Genomic DNA, 14472 nt, shown 5'->3' on the forward strand with positions numbered 1-14472 from the left:
GAACAAACATTTGCTAGGCCCTTGGAGGTGACAATGAACAAAGAAATTAGTTGAAAGTATGTGTGGTCTAAACAAGAGTGGAGGTATTTGCCACTGTAGCTTTCAGTTGAGTGAATGGGAGATCATCTCCAACCCCAAACTTTTCCCTGTGGATAAATTGAAAGATCTAGGAGAAATAGAATGGACTAGAAAGTTTATTTAAATTTTAAAAAATGGCTAAAAACACCCCAAAACTGGGGAATAAAATATAAATCCATATACAGGAAGTTTAAAGAACACCAAATAAGATGAATCCAAAGAAATACACATGGAGACAATTATAATAAAATTGACAAAAGTCAAGGTGAAGAGAAAATTGTAAAGGCAACAAGAGAAAATTTGTGGTTTTTTTTTTTTTTATGTACGAGGGAAAACCCATAAGACAATTAGAGAAATTTACAGCAGAAACTTTGGAGTCCATAAAGGGGTTGAATTCTACAAGGGCTTCTCTAAAAACCGTAGAAAAAATGAATTAAAGGAAGTTTATTTGGTGTAAATTTTTTTGAAATTCATACATATCTTTCATAGTACACATTTTTCAGAATTTTTGCTGACACTTTATATGTTCAAAGTGCTGAAAGAATTTTAAAAACTCCTGCTAAACAATACTACACCCAACAAGACCATCCTTCAAAAGTGATCAAAAGTGAAGGGGGAGATAAAGCTTTTCTCAGACAATCAGAAGTCAAGGAAGTTTATCACCTGTAGACTTGCAGAACAAGAAATGCTAATGAGAATGTGTCAAATTGAAATGAAAGAACCCTAAATAGCATGGGAGCATAAGAAATATGGACTTCATTGACAAAGGTAAATAAAAAAGTAGAAGTATACAACTCAACTCCTTTTTCTGGGTATAAAAACAAAAGAATCAAAATCTGCACGCCATATGATATGCACACTCCTATGTTCATTGCATTATTATTCACAGTAGCCAAGATATGGACATAGAATATCTGTAATGTATGAGTGGATAAAGACATTGTGGTACACATGATGAAATGCTATTCAGTCTTAAGAAAGAGATCTTGCCACTTGTGACAATGTTGATGAACCCAGAGGACATCATGCCAAGTGAAATAAATCCAGACATAGAGAGAAAAATACTGCAAGACCTCACTTGTATATAGAATCTAAAAAGAAGTTGAATACATAGAGTGAAATGGTATTACAGGGAGTGTGCGGGAGGGGGTGAATTGGGCGATGCAGGTCAAAGCATACAAAACTACAGCTATGTAGTCTGAATACATCTTCAGATCTAATGTACAGCATGAAGACTATAATTAATAGTACCATATCATAAACTGGAAATTTGAAAAATGAATGGAATTTAGGTTCTCTTATCACACATGCAAAAAAGTGTGAGGAGAGATGTTAATTTGCTTTACTTAACCATTTCTTTGTGTGTGTGTATCAATATATCATGCTGTGCACCCTAAATACATGCAATAAAAATTAAAATTCACCAAGAATTAAAAATTGTGATGTATATATCTGGTTGCTTCTTACATATAAAGAGAGTTACTTACTCCACCACCACCAGGTCCCAGATCCACGTCTCAGGGAAGTACTTTCGGACTGTTTCTCTGTGAGCCTCTGAAACCCTCGTTTCTTTTACATTGCCTAACAGTCTGCTGCTCATTGCAACTGGCTCTATGGGGGTGGGGTGAGAAAGAAGACAGGAATAATAAATAAATACAAAGATACTGCTCAGGAAAGATTGTAGTAAGTGCTTTCAAATACCTAAGTAGGGTATTGAAATAGAGAGTAGTCAGCAGAGGGCGCTTGTGTGATTTGGGAAAGTCTTTCTAGGGAGGTGATAGGTTAGCTGAATTCTCAAGTATTGGAATAAGCTCAGCAAGAGGAAGTAAATTCCAAGCACAGAAAGCAGAGACCTTGGCAGAAACAGCATGAGATGGTCTGTGGAGAAGACTCTGTGGAGTCGTGTGTGGCTACTGCCCACACTGCTAAGTGGAAAAAAAGTGCTGTGACCATGGGGTTAGGAGGAAGGCAGGAGCCCTGGCTTCTATTGCCGTGCTCTGTGGGAGCAAAGAAAAACCACGACATACTATTATGACAGCGGTTTTGAGCAACAGCTTACAGGCCTGAAAGGATCAAAGATCAAACAGGCTCTTTACTCCATGTGGTGTCAGAAGATCAGAACTGGGTCCTGTCACATCATTCACTCTCTGTTAGGGGTATGATGGGAAATATTTAACCATTACTTCTCCTAGGGAGGGAAACATGTGCTTGTATACACGTCAGCTTACTATAAATCTTACTGATAAAGCATTACAGTATATGCTATAAATAAAAATGTGAAATAATCTTTATAATTAATTACACATAACCAATTGTTTCTCAGTGAATATTTAACAGGTTTTTTTTAATTTATTTTTATTTGAGAGAAAGAGAGAGAGAGAGGAGAGAGAGAGAGTTGCTTCATCTACCAGCTTACTCCACAAATGCCCACAATAACCACACTGGACCAGGAAGCCAGGCAGCCTGGAGCCTGGACTGGGACTCCACTTGGGTTTCCCATGAAAGTGGCAGGGATCCAAGTACTCGGGCCATCACCTGCTCCCACCCAAGATGTGCATTAGCAGGCAGCTGGATTGGAAACCAGGCACTCTGATTGGGGATGCAAGCATCAAAGCAGCAGCTTAACTGCTATGTCCCAAGGCCTGCCCCGATATGTTACATTCTTCTGTCTGAAGTCAATTTATCTTCAAGTGTGATTTGACAATATAAGACTATCAATAAGTGCTTGATTACTGTCTGATTCATGAAAGAAGTAGCTCCCATCACAGATTATGTGAGTGATTCCAGCGTGAATGTTGGCTGATGTTTTGGTAAAGCTGAAGAGCTTCTCTGCTTGAGTAATGAGAATGTAACCCTGTTTTGCGGCAATTTCTATTTCTGTTTACATTGATCCTGTGCTTAGAAACTTTCTTTTTTCAACCCAACCCATCTCATTTATCAGAAGCAGATATTCTCCTTTATTTTGTGTATCTGTATCATTGTACTTTTCACACTCTGCCTTACATTCTCCAGCTGTGCATTTGTGGGTGGCTTAACACAGTCAGATCTGGGTTCGTATTGACTTTTGAACTTGAGCCATGAGCCTTAATATATCTTAATTATACTTTTGTCCCCTTTGCTTTACTTTTTGTGACATTTTATCTTTCAAAATCCTTTCATTTGATTTAACATATTAGTCAATACTTCTTTTTATAATTCTTTACCTGAATGTCGGAAGACATCCGGTTCATACACCTCCGTTTTTGAACATACTTCAGGTTTGTGAATCCTTGAGTTGGTTAATACCTTTAAGCCCATATCCTGCAAAGAAAATTATCATCTAATCAGCATACATATGTACATATTATAAAATATATATACATATGCTTCTTTTCACTAGATTTACTAATCAAACCAACAAACAACCTTAAACTTAATATTCGCATTTGTAGAAGAGTTGTTAACATATTATAGTGGTAATCTCATTTTGTTCTTTAAGCTCTTTCAACAGTAATTATTTTATATATGTGATATTTATAAATATCATAAAGCAATGCATTTCAATCAAAAAGAAAGCTTGATTCATAGTCCAAAAAGCACTAGTTCTAGTGCTATTATTTTTAGAACATCTTTTACTGTTAGTGCCCTTGGAGAAGTCATTTTACCTATGTTCCATTACCCTCATTCATGATAAAAGGCACTAAGATAAATAATTTCTTCCATGTATAATATTTTAATAATCTGAATAACTGACCATATACAAAACATAAGCAGTTTACCTGTAGAAAGCTATACATATCTTTTTCATTTGTGTTTGATACCGGAGAATACATGATTCCATTTCTATAGATAGTATGGTAACTGATACAATCGCTGTCGTCTTCATCCTCATTCAAACGGTCAGGGAAGCCAGTGAGGTCTTTTAGTGGTAGCAGGTTATAAACCTACACAAATGCAAAGGACAAAGGGCAGATATATTTGTGGCTTGTCTATTTATTTGCTTAAATCCAAGGAGAAAAAAGCAAGAATAATCCAAAACACTTTGATCTACATACTCAAGGATCATAGTATTTTGTCACAAAGTTCAGATGCAAATATTAGATTTATTACTAAAATGAAATAAAACTTCAGGTATTGAAGTCTGCCACATTTAAGATATAGAGAGTTTTGTGATGATAGAATAAAATGGTATTTTTGTCCCAATTTTGTGGTTAGCAAGTATGTAACAAAGTTAATAAATACATGTTTGAAACAGGCATATGAGTAAATACTGTATATATTCGCTACATAGGGCAGGATGATATTTTTAAGGTATTATTCATGGAAACAAATTCTCCTGATACTCACTCAATATTTAGAACATTAACTACAAAATACTGAAAATGATACTTTCAAATCCATTTAAAGGGGAGAAATAAGACAGACATAAAAAAGTTGACAGATGTACTGTATTGTGTGTGCAGGAGTGTTGAAATTCGACACTATCTCAAAGGCGACTCCTTGTAGTAACATGCCCCATTTCCTGACCCTGTTTCGTTTTTCTGCAAAACATGTTATATAATTATTGCCTGTCTCATTTCTGAAAATGGAAGTTTCAGAAATAATAATGGATTTTTGTTCTAGTATTTCATGATCAGATTCTCCACACTTGGTGTAGTGCCTAGAATACAGTATGCATTAAGCAAATAAGTGTGGAATGAATGACTTAATTACTAGTAGGAATTTGTTTCATTAGTAAAACATAAACCAAAGATTAAAGGAACTAGTGTTGTCACCTAGGCCTACTACTAAATACTTGAAAGCTTCTACTTTATTATCAACAAATTAAATAGAACTATTTGCCTATTCAATCCACCAAGATTGTTCTTTTTAAAAAAAAATGAGAACTCTAAAATTATGTTGTAGGAATGTAAAACATTTCTGTTACTTTTCTAAACATCTTTTGGCTTCCAGTACTGAAATGTTTCCTTTCAAATTATTTTAATATTTCCTTTCTTTTTTTTAAAGATTTTTATTTATTTATTTGACAAGTAGAGTTACAGACAATGAGAGAGAGAAACAGAGAGAAAGGTCTTCCTTCCATTGGTTCACTCCCCAAATGGCTGCTAAGGCCAGTGCTGCGCCTATCCGAAGCCAGGAATCAGGTGCCTCCTCCTGGTCTCCATGTAGGTGCAGGGGCCCAAGCACTTGGGCCATCCTCCACTGCCTTCCCAGGCCACAGCAGAGAGCTAGACTGGAAGAGGAGCAACTGGGACTAGAACCTGCATCCATATGAGATGCCGGCGTCACAGGCAGAGGATTAACCTAGTGCGCCACAGCGCCGGCCCCCTAATATTTTCAATTAAACTTATTAGAAGGACTAAAAAGGAAGACATATTTTCTTATAAGTTCCTATTTGGTGGAAGAAAAAATTCCCTTTGTACAATTTTGATGATAAAACAAACTTCAGAAGAGTTTATTCCATATGAACTCATGTTGAAAATATGAAGGTATAAGCAAACTACTATTAGTATGTTGTTAAGTAGTTTCTTGTTGTTCCACTACAGTACACTCTTGCTATTTCTTCTATTAACCTGGACTTTAAATTATTTCATAGACTAATATCAAGTATGTCTAGCAATTAATTTATCCCAATTTTTATTCAGCAGAGACAGCACCTATCTTCCTTCAGAAACTATATTCAACTTGAAACATCAGTTATTTCCACTGATATAACTTTTGTAAAAATGGGAGCTTGCTATTTCATTCAGCCTGTGAAGTCTTAGTGCAGGCAAATGTATCACTTTTATTGTGACTTTCAAAATGATAAAATTGGTTTGAAAATTCATGTTATTGGATTCATGAAACTCTGAAATGTCAGAGACTTTGGAGAGTGAGTGGCCTATGTACATATAACATATATATATCATGTAAATATGTACATATAATGTAAAAATTATGTAAAGTTTTCAAGTGACTTCCTTGATACCTTAGAGTTAATTATTCCTTCTGTTTTGCACACCTCTACCTGTCTTACAACACTTTACACAGTCTACCTTGCTTTCTCTCCAGCAGTGCATCTGTGGATGGCTTAAGAGTTAGGTTTGAGTTTGTATTGCCATGTGACCTTAAGCTAGAACCTTAATGTATCTGAATTAGAAGTTCTTTAAATCACCTTTTATGCTTCAATATATTTGATTCAATATATGAGGCAGTGAATTCTTTTTTGTTTTTTATATCTGCAAAAACTAATGTGGCTTGTGTATATGTGTGATATATGTATGTATGGGATTCTTCAAAAAGTTCACGTAAAATGCACATTATGAAAAAAAAAGCCATGTATATATTTTTAAAAATCTTCGCAACAAAATAAACTTTTAATTCCATTTTCCCATGAGTGTTTTGAAGTGTATGTGTGTGTGTGTGTGTGTGTGTATGCTTTAAAATGCTTGTGGGAAAATGGACATCCATACAAAGTGTTTTCAAGTTTTATTTAAACGAGCATCTAGAAACTCATATGTACTTGTGTGTGTAAGCATGGGGAAAAAAAAGATTAAATGTATCTTTCTCACTGAAGAAAGTACCCAGGAAAGAGCTCAAAACTACTAAGTTCCAGATAGAATATAATTTTAATTGCTCTTATCCTATTCAAATAAGCATTTCTTCCTGCTCTGATTCCCTTGCTAGGTCCTTCCTGAGCCCAGAGGTTGACGGAAACTCACCGCGGATGAGGACAGCTCGGCCTCAGGCTTCATGAGCAGCACACTTTGGTCCACAGCGCGGAGGGCGCAAAGGGACTGAGGAGAAGCCTCGACTCGCAGCTGGGCGTGTGAGGCCGGGAGACCTTGTGCTGGGCTGAAGCCCAGATTCACCTGTGGAATTGGGGGGAAGGGGAAGCTCAGAAAAAATAAATGTCTTTATTTTACCGGGATTCTCCTGTATTATCTGGTTGTTTCTTGTGTTCAATATGTAACTACTTCTCTTGACTTCCTGTTGGTTGGCATTATGTCAATTCTGACATTTTTTTAATCCTTATATTTAACTTTGATTTTCAAGAACGAATTTAACTATTATAACTCATCTTTTCTTAAATAGTTTTACCAATTTATTTTATTTATTTAAAAAAGGAGAGAGAGAGAGAACAAGGAGGCATGCACTCCTATCCACTGATTCATTCCCCAATGTCTGCAGTAACTTGGAGCCAAAATCTCAATTTGAGGCTCCCATGTGGTAGCAGGGATTCAGTTCCTTGAGTCATCACCTGTTGCCTCCTAAGGTGCTCATAAGCAGAAGGCTAGAATCAGGAGAAGAGCCAGGACTGTAACTCAGCTACTCATACAGGGGTACAAGCATCCCAAGAGGCATCTTACTGCCATGCCAAATGCCCACCTCTACTATAAATATGTCTACTTACTATAAAATATTTACAGCTTTAAAGTTTAAATTTTATCATATAAAACACTCACCTTGTTGACCAGACAGTTTTCAACCTTATATTTTTCAGAATCCCCAACTACTTCCCCATCAGGTAAAATGGTATAGATGAGCAGTCGTGCAATGGGAGCTATGTTTAACTCCACAGGGATTGACACAGAAAAATGCCCTTTCACTGCAGCACAGAAAGAAAGAGAGAAAGTGATCACAGGTTGGACATCTCCAAGAGCTGAAATGAAATTATTCTCTTGCACAGTTATTGTAGGGTTCTGGTCTGGTTAATGACTTACTGTTTGTAGAGCTAATAAATAGCACATATATCAGATGATTACCTCTAAGAACCCTAACTTCAGGAAAAGAACCTTTACCAAATCTTGTCTTTTGTATTTAAGTCACCTATTGGTTTATCGCCAATTTTAAGATTTAGCTCATCTGCATGGCATTCTGATGCTATCAAAGTGTATGAAGACATGTACTTCGCAACCATTCCATCTACATCTCACTCTAGAAGGTAAGGAAACTTAAAATTGTATTTATGCTTACATCCTCTTTAACCTTACATTGGGCCGGCGCCGCGGCTCACTAGGCTAACCCTCCGCCTAGCGGCGCCGGCACACCGGGTTCTAGTCCCGGTTGGGGCGCCGGATTCTGTCCTGGTTGCCCCTCTTCCAGGCCAGCCCTCTGCTGTGGCCAGGGAGTGCAGTGGAGGATGGCCCAGGTGCTTGGGCCCTGCACCCCATGGGAGACCAGGAAAAGCACCTGGCTCCTGGCTCCTGCCATCGGATCAGCGCGGTGCGCTGGCCGCAGCGCGCCGGCCGCGGCAGCCATTGGAGGGTGAACCAACGGCAAAGGAAGACCTTTCTCTCTGTCTCTCTCGCTCACTGTCCACTCTGCCTGTCAAAAAATAAATAAAAAAAAATACAAAACCTTAACCTTACATTGCAAATATTTTTTCTTTTGTCCTTGATAGAATATTATTACAATAAAATTATTACTTGTCGCTCCCCCTCTTCGTGGAGGAACGACACAGGACCCTGCACTGTTCTTTTGTCTGCTCGGCCCTTCCCGGGTTTGCTGCTGGTTCTTCCCGGGTGGGCTACCGACCCTTCCACCTCCGTGGAAGGGCGGTTCCCCCTGCCACTTTCCCCACTTCCGCGGGGGAGCGGCACACCGCCGGCCGGCTCTCTCGGGGGCTTCTCGGGGGGCTGCTCAGATGTTCCTCAGGTGTTCCCCTTAGATGTTCATGGTGCATGTTGTCTCTCTCCTCCTTTATAGTCCTCTTCCACCAATCCCAACTCTGCTACCCACACGCGGAGTACGCTGCTCTCCTGCAATCAGGAGCAGCATCAGCTCCTGCAGGTCATCACTCAACTTGGCGAGAGGCAGCTGCGTAGAAGCTGTTTACTCCTCTCCCAGCACCATATTGTGGGAGAGCAGATGCATAGAATAAGTCTTAATTCCAGTAACTTAGTCTAGTCCGAGTTGCTCCCCACAATTACTAAGCTTCTTCAGAAGTTAGTTTTAAAGCCTATGCAGATTCTCTAAAGGTTTCGTAAAGCTTTCCCAATCTACTAATGTGTTGCTATGAAGACAGAACCAAAGTGTAGCTATCAGTGATTGTTTTCTAAAAAGTCATCCTTTAGACTCCATTAGGATAGAAGAAACTTTCATATGTTTATAGTTTTCCTTATTTGTTCATGATAAGAGTTCAATGCAATGTAGGAAATACCTAACTTAACACTTCATAAATCATAACTACTTTCAAAAGATAAGTAAGATATGTATAGAGATATAAATGACTCAGTGCAAGACATGGTATACAGAAAGAACTCCAAAACTTTTTGAGAAGCGAGTCAATAGATATTTATGGTTTGGCCATTTGGAATAAGCATAGATTTCAAATAATCTAAAATAGAATGTACTGAAAAAAGTAAACAAGTATTTGATATGGGGTGAAAAAATATTATTGCATTCCCTCCCTCAATTCCCTCCCTCAACTTCCCTTTATTGTGATTAGAAGGAAATTACCTGTCTTGATTTGAATGAATTTCTGATATTTCTGTAGTTTAAGGTTTGAATGTGTCATAAAGGAGCAGAAATGTGGAGATTATGGAAAATACTCACTGTTACCCTGCTCCACAGGCAGCGTATGAGTCCCAGTTAGAACAATGCCTCCCTTTGCCATTATCTGCAAAAAAGAGAAAAAGAAAGCAATTTTGTTTTCCTTATGAAGATCTTAACCTTGCCTTCTATGCACTTTGCTTATTTCATTGGGTTCAGGCTGTCAATAATTAACTGCAAGAGAAGTCAAACTTTCGAAGGAACATGGATCAGAAGTCTAAGAGTGATGTACAAAGAGCTTTGTAAGTACTTGCCCCACAGAGAGTATTTACTGAGAGATGAGTCAATTCAATGACCTCCCTTCTTACCAGATAGTAAAAGGTGAGCTCTGTTAGCTCCTGTACAACCTGTTCATTCAAAATATAATGTGCTCGAATCATCTGAGTTTGACCACAGGGAAGTTCATGTGACAGAGGCTCCAGGTGGACAAAGCTGTTGCTTAGGGAGAATACACGTTGAGCAGTGTGATGTGCTTCTTGATTATCTTCTGAGAGCCATCTGTAGTCATGACAGGGCCTCTGATCCTTGTATTTGGCCTAATGAGTTAGGAAAACATTATTTTGTAGATCGTATGTCATAAAAAACCAATGTTCTCACAAAACTGCATAAGTTTACATCCTACCTTATTTAGAAGCTAGAAATTTGTTGCTTTACAGTAAAATGTGAGAGAGATGGACCTTATTTTGCCTATCTGTATCAAATACAGACATGGCTTTGCCTTGCTGCTGCAGCGGTTCCTGGTCTTGTCATTTATATTTCTGAATAGCATAAAAGGAGAGATCATTTGTTCTGCTTGCCTTGTTCAATATATTTTTTGGCTACTTTCTACAGAGATAAATTTTGGAGCTTTGAAACCTCATTTTGCAGAAACTCAAGAATTCTGCTTCAGAAAAAAGCTACCACTTTTACTATGGGTTTCAATTAGGCATTATGAATAAATGAAATATTTTAACCTTAGGGATCGAGAAAACTTTCATAAAAAGCACTAGGGTTGAATGAGCAAACTGAAGTCTACCTCTCTGGGTCTCAGGCGGGTTGTTTTGAATGTTTCCTGTAGTTGTGGATTCTTATGGCTCAGAGGCCCCACTTAACTTGTATTTCCAACTTTTTTTCATGTACAAATTGTTCTTGAGATCTTTCTGGGCTTCCTCAACCTTCACTCTCAGGTTCCAAGTAGCAGGAGTGAATATTTTTGCCAGAAAACACTTTGTTCATATTTCAATATATGTTCTAGTGATAACACATGTGTGATCACCAGTAAGAGGGAGTATTTAAAAATACTGTTTTTGGGCTGGCGCCACGGCTCAATAGGCTAATCATCTGCCATGCGGTGCCAGCACACCGGGTTCTAGTCCCAGTCGGGGCGCCGGATTCTGTCCTGGTTGCCCCTCTTCCAGTACAGCTCTCTGCTGTGGCCAGGGAGTGCAGTGGAGGATGGCCCAAGTGCTTGTGCCCTGCACCCCATGGGAGACCAGGAGAAGCGCCTGGCTCCTGCCTTCGGATCAGTGCGGTGCCGCAGCGCATCGGCTACGTTGGCCATTGGAGGGTGAACCAACGGCAAAGGAAGACCTTTCTCCCTGTCTCTCTCTCTCACTGTCCACTCTGCCTGTCAAAAAATAAATAAATAAATAATAATTTAAAAAATACTGTTTTTGCTGTCAACACTAATAACTGCCTAGAGCGTAGAAAGCATTCAAGGCAGTTCTTGGTTGTTAAATGGGTAAACCTTCACTTTGGAGCAATTAGAGGTATAAGACTTTCATCTATTTAAAGCTGAATCAATAAAATGCATTCTTTATTACTTCTTTATATTAACATGAAAATTCATGAAAGGCAGAAGTTTTTCCTCATCATGATTCTGTAATATCCATTGTGCATCCCTAGTGATGAATAGGGACTATACGTCATTTAAAACAAATTATATGTGAATGGGCAGACAAAGGGAGAAAATTAGAATAGCAAGAAAAAAAGCCAGACCATAACTTATGATATATATGTATATTTTTAATCTAAATGCTAATTGTTGAAGGCAGATTAAGGTGACTGAGATTTTCCAACAATTCTGTCTCCACAGAGACATCAATTTGATAAGCTATTCACACACCAAACTACCTTCATAAAACCTAAAGAAGGCAGTGGTGAGGCCATCATTCCCAGTTTTAGTTCAATAGTAAGAAAAGATGCATTTAAGAAGGCAAGAAGGAAAGAGTTGCTGGAAGGAAATGAGCTGAATGAGGTCTCCAAGGGTACACCAGGGTAGCAACAGACCAAAAAGAAATGCAAATCAATGAATTGCCTGACAAAGAATAAGAATCGGAGAACTCAGAGGGCTTCCATAGCCTTGGAAACTCATGACTGGAGCATAGGGAGACTACTGATGCCATAGACAGGAGTGTCAATTGGTAAAGTCAACAACAGGAGTCACTGTGCACTTACTCCTCATGTAGGATCTCTGTCCTTAATGTGCTGTGCATTGAGATTTAATGCTATAACGAGTACTCAAACAATATATTTCACTTTGTGTTTCTATGGGGGTGCAAACTGTTGAAATCTTTACTTAATGTATACTAAACTGTTCCTCTGTAAAAAAAAAAAAAAGAAAAGAAAAGAAATTCTCAACTCCCAACTTGACTCTCACTGGGATTAAACATGACAATAGGTCTGATCTGATTTCATCATCATTTAAAAAAAATCATCTATTATTTTTCACTTTATGTTTCTGTGTGGGAGCAAACTGTTGAAATCCTTACTTAATGTATACTAAGCTGATCTTCTGTATATTAAGATAATCGAAAATGAATCTTGATGTGAATGGAAGGGGAGAGGGAGTGGGAAAGGGGAGGGTAGTGGGTGGGAGGGACGGTATGTGGGGGAAGCCATTGTAATCCATAAATCATACTTTGGAAATTTATATTCATTAAATAAAAGTTAAAAAAAATAATGATTTTAAAAGAACAGTGAATGAGATATAAATAAGAGAATCCAGATAGATAATTCAAGGAAACTAGGAAGATAGTTCATGAAATGAATGAGACAGACTATAAAGAGACAGAAACTATTTAAAAATGGATCAGAAATCTTGGATCTAAAGAACTCAAAAATGAAATAAAAATATGCTTGAGAGCCTCAACAGAAGACTTGAACAACAGAAGAAATATCTGATCTTGAAGATACCTCTTTTGAAATAACTCAATGAGACAAAAAAGAAAAAAGAAATGAAAAGTAATGAAGGAAGTCTTTGAGACTCATGGAACACAGTTAAGCAAGCAAATGCTTGCATGTCTATTTTGAAAGAAGAAAAAGGAAAGATCATAGAAATCCTATTCAATGAAACAGTTGCTAAAAACTTTAAAGTCTTGGGAAAGATTTGAATATCCAGGTCCAAGAATGCCAAAGAACCTCTAACAGATCACCAAACAGGTCCTCTCTGAGGCATATTATAGGCAAATTGTCAAAAATATGAGACCAAGAATTCTAAAAACAGCAAATGGGATGCATCAAGTCACTAATAAGGAAATCCCCATTAATGACAGGACTTGTAAAACAGGACAGAATGAGATGAAATACTCAAAGTCCTGAAAGAAAAAAAAAAACTCACCAACCAAGAATGCTACACCCACAAAGATATCTTCCAGAAATGAAGGGTAAATAAAGGCTTTCCATGACAAGCCAAAACTGAAGCAGTTCATCACTATCAGGCGGACCGTTCAAGAAATGCTTAAGGGAGTCCTACATCAGAAGAAAGGGGATGATAACTACTGTCATGGGACTTAGACTCCAATAAAATAGTATTGGGGGACTTCAATATTCCACTTTCACAAATAGACAGATAACCATACAGAAGATCAACAAGGAAACAGCAGATTTAATCAACACTATAGACCAAATGGATCTAACAGATATCTACAGAACTTTTCATCCTACACTTGAAGAATACACATTCTTCTCAGCAGTACATGAAACCTAATCTAGGATTGACCACATACTAGGCCATAAAGCAAGTCTCAGCAAATTCAAAAGAATTAGAATCATACCATGCAACTTCTCAAACCACAGTGGAATGAAGCTGGAAATTAGCAACTCAGGAATCCCTAGAGTATATGCAAACACATGGAGACTGAACAATATGTTCCTGAATGAACACTGGGTCGTAGAAAATCAAAAGAGAAATCAAAAACTTTCTTGAAGTAAATGAGGATAACAAAACAACATATCAAAATTTATGAGATACAGCAAAAGCAGTGTTAAGAGGAAAGTTTATAGCAATAGGCGTCTATATCAAGAAATTTGAAAGGCACCAAATAAATGAGCTATCAATACATCTCAAGGATCGAGAAAAACTGCAGCAAACTAGACCCAAACCAGTAGGAGAAGAGAAATAATTAAAATTAGAGAAGAAAACAACAGAATTGAATCAAAAAAAAATTACAAAAGATCAGCCAAAGAGCTGGTTTTTTGAAAAAATAAACAAAATTGGCACACCATTGGCCCAACTAACTAAAAAAGAAAAGACCCAAATCAATAAAATCAGAGATGAAAAAGGGAATGTAATAACAGACACCACAGAAATAAAGAGTCATCGGAAATTACTACAAAGAGTTGTATGCCAGCAAACAGGGAAATCTATCAGAAATGGATTGATTCCTGGACACATACAACCTACCTAAGTTGAACCATGAAGACATAGAAAACCTAAACAGACCCATAACTGAGACAGAAATTGAATCAGTAATAAAGTCCCTCCCAACAAAGAAAATCCCAGGACCAGATGGATTCACTGCTGAATTCTACCAGACATTTAAAAAAGAACTAACTCCAATTCTTAAATTATTCAGAACAATCGAAAGAGAAGGAATCCTCCAAAATTCTTTCTGTGAAGCC

General features: G+C 37.7%; 1 protein-coding gene across 3 annotated transcripts in view; it reads right to left on the minus strand.

Annotated features, from left to right (window-relative positions):
* A2M (alpha-2-macroglobulin) overlaps nt 1–14472 on the minus strand; it is a 61116-nt gene that overhangs the window by 22359 nt on the left and 24285 nt on the right. For all 3 annotated transcript variants that reach the window (XM_008259806.5, XM_070049280.2, XM_070049281.2), the window contains 7 exons: nt 9900–10127; nt 9595–9658; nt 7503–7645; nt 6759–6908; nt 3837–4001; nt 3282–3378; nt 1566–1689 (listed from right to left, as the gene is read on the minus strand). In XM_008259806.5, the coding sequence (XP_008258028.1) occupies nt 1566–1689; nt 3282–3378; nt 3837–4001; nt 6759–6908; nt 7503–7645; nt 9595–9658; nt 9900–10127 (971 nt within the window). The remainder of the gene's footprint in view (nt 1–1565; nt 1690–3281; nt 3379–3836; nt 4002–6758; nt 6909–7502; nt 7646–9594; nt 9659–9899; nt 10128–14472) is intronic.

Source organism: Oryctolagus cuniculus, chromosome 9 (assembly GCF_051225735.1).
Source record: "Oryctolagus cuniculus isolate XC-2025 breed Fujian yellow rabbit chromosome 9, ASM5122573v1, whole genome shotgun sequence".
NCBI classification, from domain to species: Eukaryota; Metazoa; Chordata; class Mammalia; order Lagomorpha; family Leporidae; genus Oryctolagus; species Oryctolagus cuniculus.